This window comes from Octopus bimaculoides, chromosome 29, assembly GCF_001194135.2.
Source record: "Octopus bimaculoides isolate UCB-OBI-ISO-001 chromosome 29, ASM119413v2, whole genome shotgun sequence".
NCBI lineage: Eukaryota > Metazoa > Mollusca > Cephalopoda > Octopoda > Octopodidae > Octopus > Octopus bimaculoides.
The window spans coordinates 1307179-1319738 of NC_069009.1; the positions used below are offsets into that span (position 1 = coordinate 1307179).

Consider the following 12560-nt stretch of genomic DNA (forward strand, 5'->3'; position numbering starts at 1 on the left):
TCTGAAAAACGTCAACGAACCAAACAGCTGTCAAGTTTATTTATTTATTTTTGTGGGTGGAAATGTACATTTCATGTCAGCATAAAGTGAAAGAGTGAAGGCGCAATGGCCCAGTGGTTAGGACAACGGACTCGCAGTCGGAGGGCCGCGGTTTCGATTCCCAGGCCGGGCATTGTGTGTGTTTATTGAGCGAAAACACTTAAAGCTCCACGAGGCTCCAGCAAGGGGTGCTGGCGACCCCTGTTGTGTTCTTTCGCCCCAACTTTCTCTCACTCTTTCTTCCTGTTTCTTGAGTAACGCTGCGATGGACTGGTGTCCCTTCCAGCTGGGGGGGAACACATACGCCATAGAAACCGGGCCCATGAGTCTGGCTAGGCTTTAAAAGGGCGCAAAAAGAAAACAAGAAAACAAGTGTAAAACATTTATTTGCAATTTTTCAGAAAGTATTTTATTTTAAGATTTTATGGAATTTATTTTCTAAATATAGGTGCAGGTGCAGCTTCCTAATCACATGCTTCTGGGTTCAGTCCCACTGTGTGGCATCTTAGGCAAGTGTCTTTTACTATAGCCTTGTGAGTGGATTTGGTAGATGAAAACTAAAAGAAGCCCGTCATGTATATATCTATGGGCTAGCAAACTGCTGGCTGTTTGTGTTGGAACCCGTGGTGGTACCAGAGGGCTGCATGTGGCATAGCAATATTTATAAAACTATTATCCATTGCCAATAAGAAAAACAAAACTATTTGACTGACAAATAGGAAGGACTTCACTTAACACAACCTGATATACCTACTTTTCTGTATGAATCCCAACAAGTGTAGTTAAGTGGTCTTTCTGTGAGAATGATTTACCACAGAAATCAATATGGTTTCTCTAATGTGTGAATGCATTTGTGATCAGCTAAGTTATTTTCCTCAGAGCATGATTTACCACAAATATCACAATGATATGGTTTCTCTCCTGTATGAGTAAGTTTGTGTTTAGTTAAGTTACTTGCTCCAGAGAATGATTTACCACAGATTTCACAGTGATATGGTTTCTCTCCTGTATGAATACGTTTGTGTTTAGTTAAGTGATGCCTTTGAGAGAATGATTTATCACAGATCTCGCAGTGATATGGCCTCTCACCTGTATGAATACGTTTGTGAGAGACTAACTCGCCATTTTGAGTGAACGATTTGCCACAGGTATCACACTGGAATGGCTTCTCACCTGTATGAATGCGTTTGTGCACAGTCACATATGTTCTTGTCGACAACGATTTACCACAGATATCACAGTGATATGGATTCACACCAGTATGAATACGCTTATGAGTAGCTAAGTTACCATTCTGAGAGAAAGATTTACCACAGACATCACAGTGATATGGTTTCTCTCCAGTATGAATATGTCTGTGTTCAATTAACCGCTGCCTACGAGAGAATGAATTACCACAGATTTCACAGTGATATTGTCTCTCACCTGTATGAACACTTTTGTGTTTACTTAAGTGACTAATATGAGAAAATGTTTTACCACAGATCTCACAGTCATATGGTTTTTCTCCTGTATGAAAACGTCTGTGTACAGTGAGATTAAACTTCACAGAGAATGATTTACCACAGATATCACAATCGTATGGTTTCTCTCCCGTATGAACACGTTTGTGCGCAGTTAAAGTTTGTTTTTGGGAGAATGATTTTCCGCAGATATCACAGTGATATGGTTTCTCTCCAGTATGATTATGCATGTGCACATTCAACTGGTATTTCTGTGAGAATGATTCGCCACAGATACCACAGTGATATGGTTTCTCACCTGTGTGAATACGTTTGTGTCGACTCAAGTGACTAACATGGGAGAATGATTTACCACAGATAACACAGTCATGTGGTTTCTCGCCCGTATGAAAACGTTTGTGTATCGTGAGGTTCCCTTTTACAGAGAAAGATTTACCACACATATCACAGCTGTATGGCTTTTCCCCTGTATGAGTACGGGTGTGCAAACTGAGTCTATATTTTTTAGAAAATATCTTGTTACAGATTTGACACTGGTATGTTATTTTTTTGGTTTCCTTTTTTTTACTGTCCAGAGAATCAGAACTTTCAGATAGCATTTTAAATGTATCCTTCTCCTCACAAAATACATTTGCCATAATTCTTCTTCTATGACAATATTCTCTTTTGTTTCCTTTGAGAGGATTCCTTATAAATATTTTTATTTCTACAGCTATACTTCCACCAACTGTGATCTTTCAGTAGAGCTGTTATAAATGCTGCAGTATTGGTAATTCATATTTAATTAGCAAAATCATCTTGCAGATATTTCAGGCAGTAATTAAAACAATTGTTGCCATTTGTCTTAGTTCCGAATTATTTTACAGTAATCCTGTCACAGGTTTATATTGACAGAATTTTATCTTCTCTTTTGTTGTTGTGAGTTGATAACTATTGGTGATATAATCCAATGTACACAATGCTTTCATGCCAACGACAGCAGATAATCTGAAAAGATGAACAGTTTAAGATATAGAGGCTACATAAAATGTATACACACACACATTTTATACATGTATATAAATATATATAAAGAATGAAAGACGAATATATTTATTTCACCATTTGACATCCATATAATGATGATTATTTTGCAGCCTTTATCATCATTTATTGTGGAGGCGCAATGGCCCAGTGGTCAGGGCAGCGGACTCGCGGTTTCGATTCCCAGACAGGGCGTTGAAAGTGTTTATTGAACGAAATCAACTAAAGCTGCACGAGGCTCCGGCAGGGGATGGTGGCGAACCCTGGTGTACTCTTTCACCACAACTTTCTCTTGATCCCTTCCCCAAAAATTTGAGGCCTTTTGTTTCCAATAGAAAGGATTATTATTATTGTTACAACCTTAAAATAAATCTTTGTCAATTTAGCGTTTTCAGATGCAATCAGTGAACGAGCGCCCGACAAAGAGGGGCACATTAACATAATTACTACCAGTTATTTATTCACCCATCATGTCCTTATGTCTCTCTTCTCGTCCAAAATGAGGTCAAACTAATCTTCACCTTCCTCATCAAACATCACATCCCTTTTTACTTTCCAGTACAACACCCTCTATACGACAAAAGCTAAACCAAAAGTAATTTTCATCAATAAAGTTAAATCTTTTAATCAATAAATATAAACTGCTAATGGGTCTATAAACAGATGATTTATTTATTGATTGATAAGTATTTACATATTTGTTCAGCTTCTTCAGTCTATTTTTGTATTTCTCCACGTTTTTGTTTCATTACTAGCCACACAGATAAGGTGGGGGAGCTGTAAGAATAGTTAGCACGCCGGACAAAATGCGAAAAGGCATTTCGTCCGTCTTTATGCTCAGAGTTCACATTCCGTCGGGGTCGATCAAATAACGGCAGAGGTCCCACCCACATAGGTTGGATTTTCTCCGTTTAACGGGGAATTTTCAAATGGTTTTTTTTTTAACTACACAAGCGTACCAGTTGATAACTGGAGTCGATGTAAACAAATAGCCCCAACCCTCACCAAGATATAAGACCTTGTGCCTATGGTAGAAAGAATTATTGGCGAAAATAAATAATACGTACACTCGGTGTTTTGGATCAGAGTTTTTGTTACGCTGCAAACGGGTGGTGTACGTATTCTTTACCTCCGCCCGAATTATTATTATTATTACAGTTTTAAAGCAAACCTTAACCAACTTACCGTTTTCAGATGTAACCAGTGACGATAAATAACCGGGTAATATTAAAATATGATTATTATTATACACTCAGTTGTTACAGTCGATGTTTCCACTTTTCTCGTCGGCTGACCGTTCAAAATTGAGGTCACGCTAGTCTCCCGCTTCTTCACCTGATATCGCTTCCACTTTAACTTCCCGTTGCAACATTCTCTGCATCACGAAAGTTAAAACCAAAAGCGTTACTATTAATACAGTTAATGTTTTTAGCTAATATAAATAAAAAAAAAAAGGAAAGTACTAACGGATTATAAGACAGATTCTTTAATAACTGACTTTCAAAACATGTTCGTATTCGTTCCGCTTTCGCAGGATACCCAATTTATTTTTGCGGCTTCCACGCAGTTTTGTTAATTCCTACAAATTCATGCGTGACGCACTACTAACATATTTCACACACACATACACGGACACACACACAGGTAATCGTTCTGTAGGTCGGGGATAACATCGAAATAAATAAATTAGGGAATGAGTTTTTAGTTAACTTGCAAACTGAAATGTCGATCTGTTATTTTGGAAAACATACGATCGTCGATTACATTTTATATAAAGTAAATCGTTGTCAAATGAGTGTAAAGCGGCGTAAATAATTACTAACAAATACTTCTCAAGCCTTATGGCTAAGGCCAATATCATGTAATTAATTACTAAAATGGGAGAAAAGCCGCGTAACTAATTTATAAAATGAGTGCCAAGCAGCGTATTCAATTAGTGAAATCGGAGTAATGCAGCATAATTAATTTTAGTTTAGATGTGTCCGTCCGATTCTGTTATCCTGCGTACCAAATTCAACCAACCTGGTACCATCTTTCTGCCAGTGATGGTGATAAAAGCTATGGCGGAGACGTAACCCCCTCCCTCCTCCTACTTAATTTTTTTTTTTTTACAGAAACCCACGTTTTCGGCTATGTGGATTCCGATTCTAAAAAAAAAAAAAAATCTTCCACCAAACCTTAGTCACAATTTATGTTCCTAACACTAGCTTAATGACAACTTAATTCTTTGTTATATTTAAAATGAATTGAAAGAAATACAGAACATCTCAACAGAAATATGGTAACAAAAAGGTTAAAATATATAATAGAGAAACAATTCTTAACTCTTTTGATACCAACCTCACTGAAACCGCATCTGGTTCTGTTGTACAAATGTCTTGTTTTCACAAGTTTTGAATGAAAATCTTCCACCAAAGCTTAGTCACAAATTATGTTCCTAACACCAGCTTAATGATAACTAAGTTACTTTACTAAATTCTTTGTTATATCGAAAATTAACTGAGAGAAACACAGAGCATCGCAGCAGAAATATAGTAACAAAAAAGTTAAAGTCACCATGATATTTTTAACCTTTTTAATATAAATCTGGCTGAAACCGCCTCTGTCTTTGTAGTACAAATGTCTTGTTTCCGTAAGTTTTGAATTAAAATCTTCCACCAAAGCTTAGTCACAATTTATGTTCCTAACACTAGCTGAATGATAACTAAGTTATTTTACTAAATTCTTTGTTATATTTAAAGTAATTGAAAGAAACAGAGCATCTCAAAATAAATGCAGTAACGAAAGGGTTAAAGATTAAGGAAAAAGGAAGGGATTTCTATGTGTATTGGAATGGAAGAATCAGAAATAACTGAGATAGCATTGGTGTGAAGTGTATTCAGAATGATGAAGGCATACCACTATCAATATGGAACAAAGAAAATGGTATGAGAGGCTGAGGAATGGGGAGAACGCATGGAATAATTCATGCTGATCCAACAGAAGGACCACGAATTCAGGTTGTTAGCATGCTGGCTCTTCTAATTCATCATTATCATCATCCTTTAACGTTGGTTTTCCATGCTGGCATGGGTCGAATGGTTTGACCAGAGCTGAGAAGCTGCATTAGTTTCCAGTTTGATTTAGCTTGGATTATATGGCTCGATGTTCTTCCTAACACCAACTGCTTTACAATGTGTAGTAAGTGGCACTAACATGAGTGCTTTTTACATGGCACCAGCATAGGACTCTTGCAGGTCAGTCCTTTTCACCAGAGGATGAAGCCTTAACACTTCTGCTGAGGAGGACGGGTCTTCTTGAGTACAGCAAGGCACTAAGTATCTCAGCTAATCCAAAAGGTTCAGTGTTTTGAGGTTACCCTTGGCTCAGTGTCAAAATGTATGTATGTTATACCTTTTCTCTAAATATTTCCATGGTCATAGCTCTTATGAATCTTTTGGTCTACACCAGTGTTTCCCAACCTATTTTCCCTCGGGCCCTACTATAAATTTTCAGAAAAATCTATGCCCCACCAGTCATAATTGTCGTTTAATTTCCGCTTTCCACGCTAGCATGGGTTGGACGATTTGACTGAGGACTGGTGGAGCCCGAAGGCTACACCAGGCTCCAATCTGATCTGGTAGAGTTTCTACAGCTGGATGCCCTTCCTAACGCCAACCACTCTGAGAGTGTAGTGGGTGTTTTACGTGCCAATCAAGCAATGCTGGTGACGGCCACATTCGAAATGGTGTATTTTACGTGCCACCTGCACAGGAGCCAGTCCATCGGCACTGGCAACGATCTCGCTCGGAAAAAAACAACAACTTTATTTGTAATATTTTATCACAATTATTTAATACAAAAGAATCTACTGGTGACTCTTTAATTAAGTACTGAGTACCAAAAAAGAAAAAAAAAAGAGTACATGACATAGATAAAAAGGCTAGGCTGAAAAAGAGGATGAATAACATCATCTCCTCATACTGACATTCTATAGAAAAATACTGAAGGATTGCTAAATTACATTCTTGATAGTCAGACATTGTCAGAAAAGTTGAGTTTATTCAGTAAATCTGGAGCATCATCAACAAGGAGTTATTACCAACCATCTCCGTGTCAAGGGTCAACTATAAGACCACCATCATCATTTAATGTCCATTTTCCATGTTGGATGGCTTGACAGGAACTGGTAAGGCCAGGGGCTGTACCAGGTTCCATAGTCTGTTTTGGTTGGTTTCTGCAGCAGGATGCCCTTCCTCATGCCGACCACTCCACAGAGTACCAGGTGCTTTTAATATGTCACTGGTATGGGAGCCTTTAACATGTCATTCATGCATAGTAACTTTGCCATTTTGAGAGAATGATTTACTACAGATATCACAGCGATATGGCTTATCTTGTGTGAATATGTTTATGTTTAATTAAGCAATCTTTCGTAGAGAATGATTTATCACAGACATCACAGTCACTTGGCTTCTCTCTCATATGAATAAGTTTGAGTTTAATTATGATATCCTTTTGAGAGAAAGATTTACCACAGGTATTACATTGATATAGTTTCTCACCTGTATGAATGAATTTGTTTGTATTTAAGCTGCATTTGTCAGAGAACGATTTCCTACGTGTCACGCTCATATGGTTTCTCCCTTGTATGAACACATTTGTGTCTGGTTAAGGTACCATTTTGAGAGAAAGATTTACCACAGATATTGCAGTGATATGGCATTTCTCCTGTATGAGTACGTTTGTGTTCAGTTACATGATGGTTTTGAGTGAATGATTTACCACAGATATCACACTGATATGGTTTCTCTCCTGTATGAATACGTTTGTGAATAGTTAAATTTACTATTTGTGAGAATGCTTTGTCACAGATAACGCACTGATATGGTTTCTCTCCTGTGTGAATACGTTTATGTTTAATTAAGCAATCTTTCGTAGAGAATGATTTACTACAGATATCACAGTCACTTGGCTTCTCCTTCATATGAATAAGTTTGTGTTTAATTATGAGATCCTTTTGAGAGAAAGATTTACCACAGGTATTACATCGATATGATTTCTCACCTGTATGAATGAAGTTGTGTGTATTTAAGCTGCATTTGTCAGAGAATGCCTTACCACAGATATCACACTGATATGGTTTCTCCCCTGTATGAACACGTTTATGCCTGGTTAAAGCACCAGTTTGAGAGAAAGATTTACCACAGATATTGCAGAAATATGGCATCTCTCCTGTATGAGTACGTTTGTGAACAGTTACTTTACTACTTTGAGTGAATGATTTACCACAGATATCACACTGATATGGCTTCTCTCCTGTATGAATACGTTTGTGAATAGTTAAATTTACTATTTGTGAGAATGCTTTATCACAGATATCACACTGATATGGTTTCTCTCCTGTGTGAATACGTTTGTGAGTTGCTAATTCACAATTTTCAGAGAATGATTTACCACAAATGTCACAATGATATGGCATCTCTCCTGTATGAATATATTTGTGCTTTGTTAATTTACTACTTTCAAAAAATGATTTACCACAGATATCACAATGAAATTGTCTCTCTCCCGTATGAATATGTTTGTGTCTAGTTAAATTAGTTAATTGTGAGAATGCTTGATCACAGATATCACAGCGATATGGTTTCTCTCCTGTATGAACACGCTTGTGTCTAGTTAAGGTACTATTCTGAGTGAAGGATTTACCACAGATATCACACCGATATAGTTTCTCTCCTATATGACTATGTTTGTGTTCAGTTACTTTACTTTTCTGAGAGAATGATTTACCACAGACATCACAGTGATATTGCTTCTTTCCTTTGTGAATACATCTGTGAGTAACATAGTTACTTTTCTCTGAAAATGACATTTTACAGATACCACATTGGTACGACGTTGTTCCTGTATCATTTGGCATCTCATTTGTAAAATCAATCCTTTTAGACTGTGATTCACATTTAGCCTTGTCCTTACACAATTCACTTTCCATTATTTTTATTTTCTCTCACCAAAATACTCAGAAAATTCTCTTCCTTAAGTTTTTTATATTACATCTTTAACAAATATTTGTTCTGCCATATTTCCCCCTCAACTGAATTTGTAGTCGATATCTGAAGATGCTGCAAACTCCTTAGTGATGTAAGTTTAGTTAGGGTGTTTCCTCTTCTGGTACTGCTTTTGGTGAAGCCCGAACACCTCCACGTGACTGAAAGTGGACTAATTGACTACAATAAATAAGAACTGAATGAACTGCCAAGGGAGTGGGTAGGTGACAGTGTTAGTTCGACCATGTTGGTTTGCCATGTTAGTTCGATGTGTGCTGGTTCAACAGTCAGTAGTTGAACAGGGAATACTATACTGAGTATCGTACCTACATTCAAGTAGTGCAGAAGGAGTGCATTCTGTGTTAACATATGTTTTTCTGCAAAAGGTTATTTTTAGATAACCACAACCAACTATTTATTTGCGTAATGCCATTTTGCACCAGACATGTATACCCATATCATAACAGGTACACATCCCAGACAGTGAAGTTAAGAAATCTTTTTAATACTCAGAGGAAATGCTTCACAGTAATTCTCACATATAAACAGGGTTATATCTTTTCTGTATAACCTCTTCCTTCAGTTTTAAGATGACAAACACCTTACAATTAAATATTTCCAGTTAAAAAATGTTCTTTAATGCTTATGTGAAGGTACGTGGCTTAGTGGTTAGGATATTCAGCTCACAATCATAAGGTCACGAGTTCAATTCCTGGCAGTGTGTTGTGTCCTTGAGTAAGACACTTAATTTCATGTTGCTCCAGGCCACTCAGCAGATAAGAATGAGTTGTACCTGTAATTCAAAGGAGCAGCTTTATTACAGTATGTGTCACCCTGAATCTCCCTGAGTACTATGTTAAGAGTATATGTGTCTGTGGAGTGTTCAGACACATGTGTATGAATTACACGAGCAGGCTGTTTCATTAATCACATCGAATGGAACCCTTGCTGTTGTAACCGATGGAGTGCCAGTCATACAACGCCAATGGATATCTGGTATTCTGAAATAAGAGAGAAACAATACAGAATATAGAAGATGCTTAGAGAAGTGATATTCAACAATGGGCGATTTGTACATTTTTGTATTGATAAACAACAGTTATAAATCTCTACCGGAAAAATCAAAGTTTATTTTTCAGTTTGTAAATAAAATTACATCATACAATCTTTATGTGAAACATCATCATTTAACGTCCATTGTCCATGCTGGCATGGGTTGGACAGTTGGACCAGGACTGGCAAGTTGGAAGGCTGTACCATACTCGTCTGATTAATTACTGTCTTATATTACATTGTGGAGGCGCAATGGCTCAGTGGTTAGGGCAGCGGACTCGCGGTTTCGATTCCAAGACTGGGCGTTGTGAGTGTTTATTGAGCGAAAACACCTAAAGCTCCACGAGGCTCCAGCAGGGGATGGTGGCGAACCCTGCTGTACTCTTCCACCACAACTTTCTCTCTCACTCTTACTTCCTGTTTCTGTTGTACCTGTAATTCAAAGAGTGAGCCTTGTCACTCTGTGTCACGCTGAATATCCCCGAGAACTACGTTAAGGGTACACGTGTCTGTGGAGTGCTCAGCCACTTACACGTTAATTTCACGAGCAGGCTGTTCCGTTGATCGGATCGACTGGAACCCTCGACGTCGTAAGTGACGGAGTGCCAACAACAACATATATTACATTTTATAAACAATAAATCACAATAATTTTGAATTTTTGGGTACTACTAAAGCAGCGCGGATCCGAACGCGCAGTCGCGCGTCCGCGCTAGCTAGTATTGAGTGGTCGATCCTAACCCTAACCCTAACCCTAACCCGCGTGTGCAAATGAATACGTGTTTAGGGTTAGGGTTAGGATCGACCACTCACGACTAGCTAGCGCGGCACTATCATGCTATTAGCTGTCAGAAGTGAAAGTGCTCCCTGCTAGTGAAGTATCTGTCTGTCTGCCTGCCTGTTGCTGGTCTGTCGATTCTTTGGCTACTGACAGCTAATACCATGACTGACCGGAGCGAGCTATATGTCTGTCTGTCTGTCTCTCTATCACTCTATCTCTCTTTCCCCCCTCCCTTTAAAACGCGTCAGTTATCTCTCGCCTTCTCTCTCTCTATCTCTCTCTTTCTATATCTATACCATTACCTCTCTGTCTGTCTGTCTGTCTCTCTCTCTCTCTATCTATCTATCTATTACTCGAAAGTTCGCGCGTCCGCGCTAGCTAGTCGTGAGTGGTCGATCCTGTTATTTTTAAACTTCAAACTTCATTTGTTTTCTATTTTGATAAATTCTCTCTGTTGAAAATTATATTTTTATATTTTAAATAATTTGCAATTTCAGGAAATATGTTTTTATATTAAATTTGTGTTTTCTACTCACGACTAGCTAGCGCGGATGCGCGAACTTTCGAGTAATAGATAGATAGATAGAGAGAGAGACAGACAGACAGACAGACATATAGCTCGCTCCGGCCAGTCATGGTATTAGCTGTCAGTAGCCAAAGAATCGACAGGCCAGCAACAGGCAGACAGACAGATACTTCACTAGCAGGCAGTGAGCACTTTCACTTCTGACAGGTAATAGCATGATAGTGCCGCTAGCGCGGACGCGCGACTGCGCGTTCGGATCCGCGCTGCTTTCGTAGTACCAATTTTTGTTGACATTCTTCGTTTCTATGTGGCCCTTTGGCCTTGTACTTGTGATCGTTGTTTGACGTAAATAATAAACAAATTTGACTTACTCCTTCAGGTGGTGTCAAGATACTTACAAAGAAGAAAAGGACGGAAAATACGTCTTCGTAACTCAAACAAGCAGGAACATTTAGGTTGTAGTGGCTACCGGAGACGAGATTCGAACCTACAGTATCCACAGCAAAAAGAAAAAAAAAAGCATAAAAGAACACTCTTCTTTGTCCACGAACAGACATAGTCTGCACCTTTGACGTCACTTCCTCTTTCAAAGTCATCGCTTCAAATCATTAATGTTTGAACGTCTGTCGAATAATTGCTATAACGAAATCGTTGCATAGTTTTCATTATGTTATATTCGAACGCAAGGGTACCTTAATTATCAACACAAATTTTAATTAACGAGATAATAATTAAATCCAAGCACGTGAGGATGTAACATGAGTTGTCCTCCCTTACTGAGTAGTAATGCGTGCGCAGTATCAGAGTGGTGCTCGTTTTGTTTTATCCTTTCCCAGTTACCATCTCAGCACGTTTGATAACAATATCCTTTATGCGTCGTATCCCTAATTATTACTACTACTACTTTACACAGACTATAGTACGTTCCTTTATGAAACATTTCTGTAAGTATTGTAGTTTCTTTTTTTAAATATTAAAAAGTATTTCATTCACGAAAGTATTAAATGCGAACGAACTTTCAGGCAGCGGGGCTGGAATATCGCCCAATAAGTTGGATTTTTCTCTGCCTTGGCTGGGATTTTTCAAATTTTTTCCCCATCACACACTTGGTATAACGATGGAAACGTTTCACGAAACGGTCTTGAAAATTTATGATTGTTTTTACTGCCGGAACGAAAGAAATCCAATTTATTTATGTAGACGGACTTTTGAATTAGCTATCCCCGTAAGTTGGAATTTTTCCAATTTAGTTGGGATTATTTTTCAACTTTTATTTTTTTGTATCAGATATTTTAAAACGACAGGAAAAGAAAAAGCTTTATAAAATTTTTAACACACCATCTTTGCCCCAATCCATTTTCTCCCGGTAAATATTTCGTAAAGGACGCGTTCGTACCTCGGTGTGAAATAACCTTTTTTCACGAGTTTTTTTCGAGTGTATTCAACGTATCTGACCTCCACCCGCCGCAAGTCGCTTTTTTCCGGAGAAGAAAGTTGGGATAGGGGTCAAAAAATTATTTCACAGCGAAATATCGGCGGCTCCTTTATCGCAAATAGGTGTTACATGGTAGCAGGGCGTGCTCACATTCGTTGAAAGTACTGACATAACCTGGAAAAGAAAAACAAAACTCCGTTGGTGGGAAACT

At 38.1% G+C, this 12560-nt stretch overlaps 3 protein-coding genes across 4 annotated transcripts in view; 1 reads left to right on the top strand and 2 right to left on the bottom strand.

The window, feature by feature from the left end:
- Positions 1 to 417: 417 nt before the first annotated feature.
- Positions 418 to 4568, bottom strand: LOC106873424 (zinc finger protein OZF). The gene is made up of 3 exons (XM_052977936.1): positions 3993 to 4568; positions 3711 to 3900; positions 418 to 2489 (listed from the first exon to the last, which is right to left on the bottom strand). The coding sequence occupies exon 3, from the start codon at positions 2138 to 2140 to the stop codon at positions 860 to 862; it is 1281 nt and encodes a 426-aa protein (XP_052833896.1). The 5' UTR covers positions 2141 to 2489; positions 3711 to 3900; positions 3993 to 4568; the 3' UTR covers positions 418 to 859.
- A 1769-nt stretch (positions 4569 to 6337) lies between these two features.
- Positions 6338 to 12560, bottom strand: part of LOC106873442 (zinc finger protein 271-like) — a 13942-nt gene continuing 7719 nt past the window's right edge. The window contains exons 2-3 of one of the 2 annotated variants that reach the window (XM_014920797.2): positions 11313 to 11401; positions 6338 to 9555 (exon numbers count right to left, since the gene is read on the bottom strand). In XM_014920797.2, coding sequence (XP_014776283.2) covers positions 7123 to 8499 — 1377 coding nt within the window. In that variant the 5' untranslated portion in view covers positions 8500 to 9555; positions 11313 to 11401 and the 3' untranslated portion in view covers positions 6338 to 7122. Of the gene's footprint in view, positions 9556 to 11285; positions 11448 to 12560 lie in introns of those variants that run through there. The other variant, XM_014920794.2, reaches the window with a different exon arrangement.
- The window catches only part of LOC106873425 (zinc finger protein OZF), a 3280-nt gene continuing 2242 nt past the window's right edge, over positions 11523 to 12560 (top strand). Inside the window, exon 1 of the mRNA XM_014920781.2 lies at positions 11523 to 11858. The gene's annotated coding sequence lies outside the window, so the exon portion shown is untranslated. The remainder of the gene's footprint in view (positions 11859 to 12560) is intronic.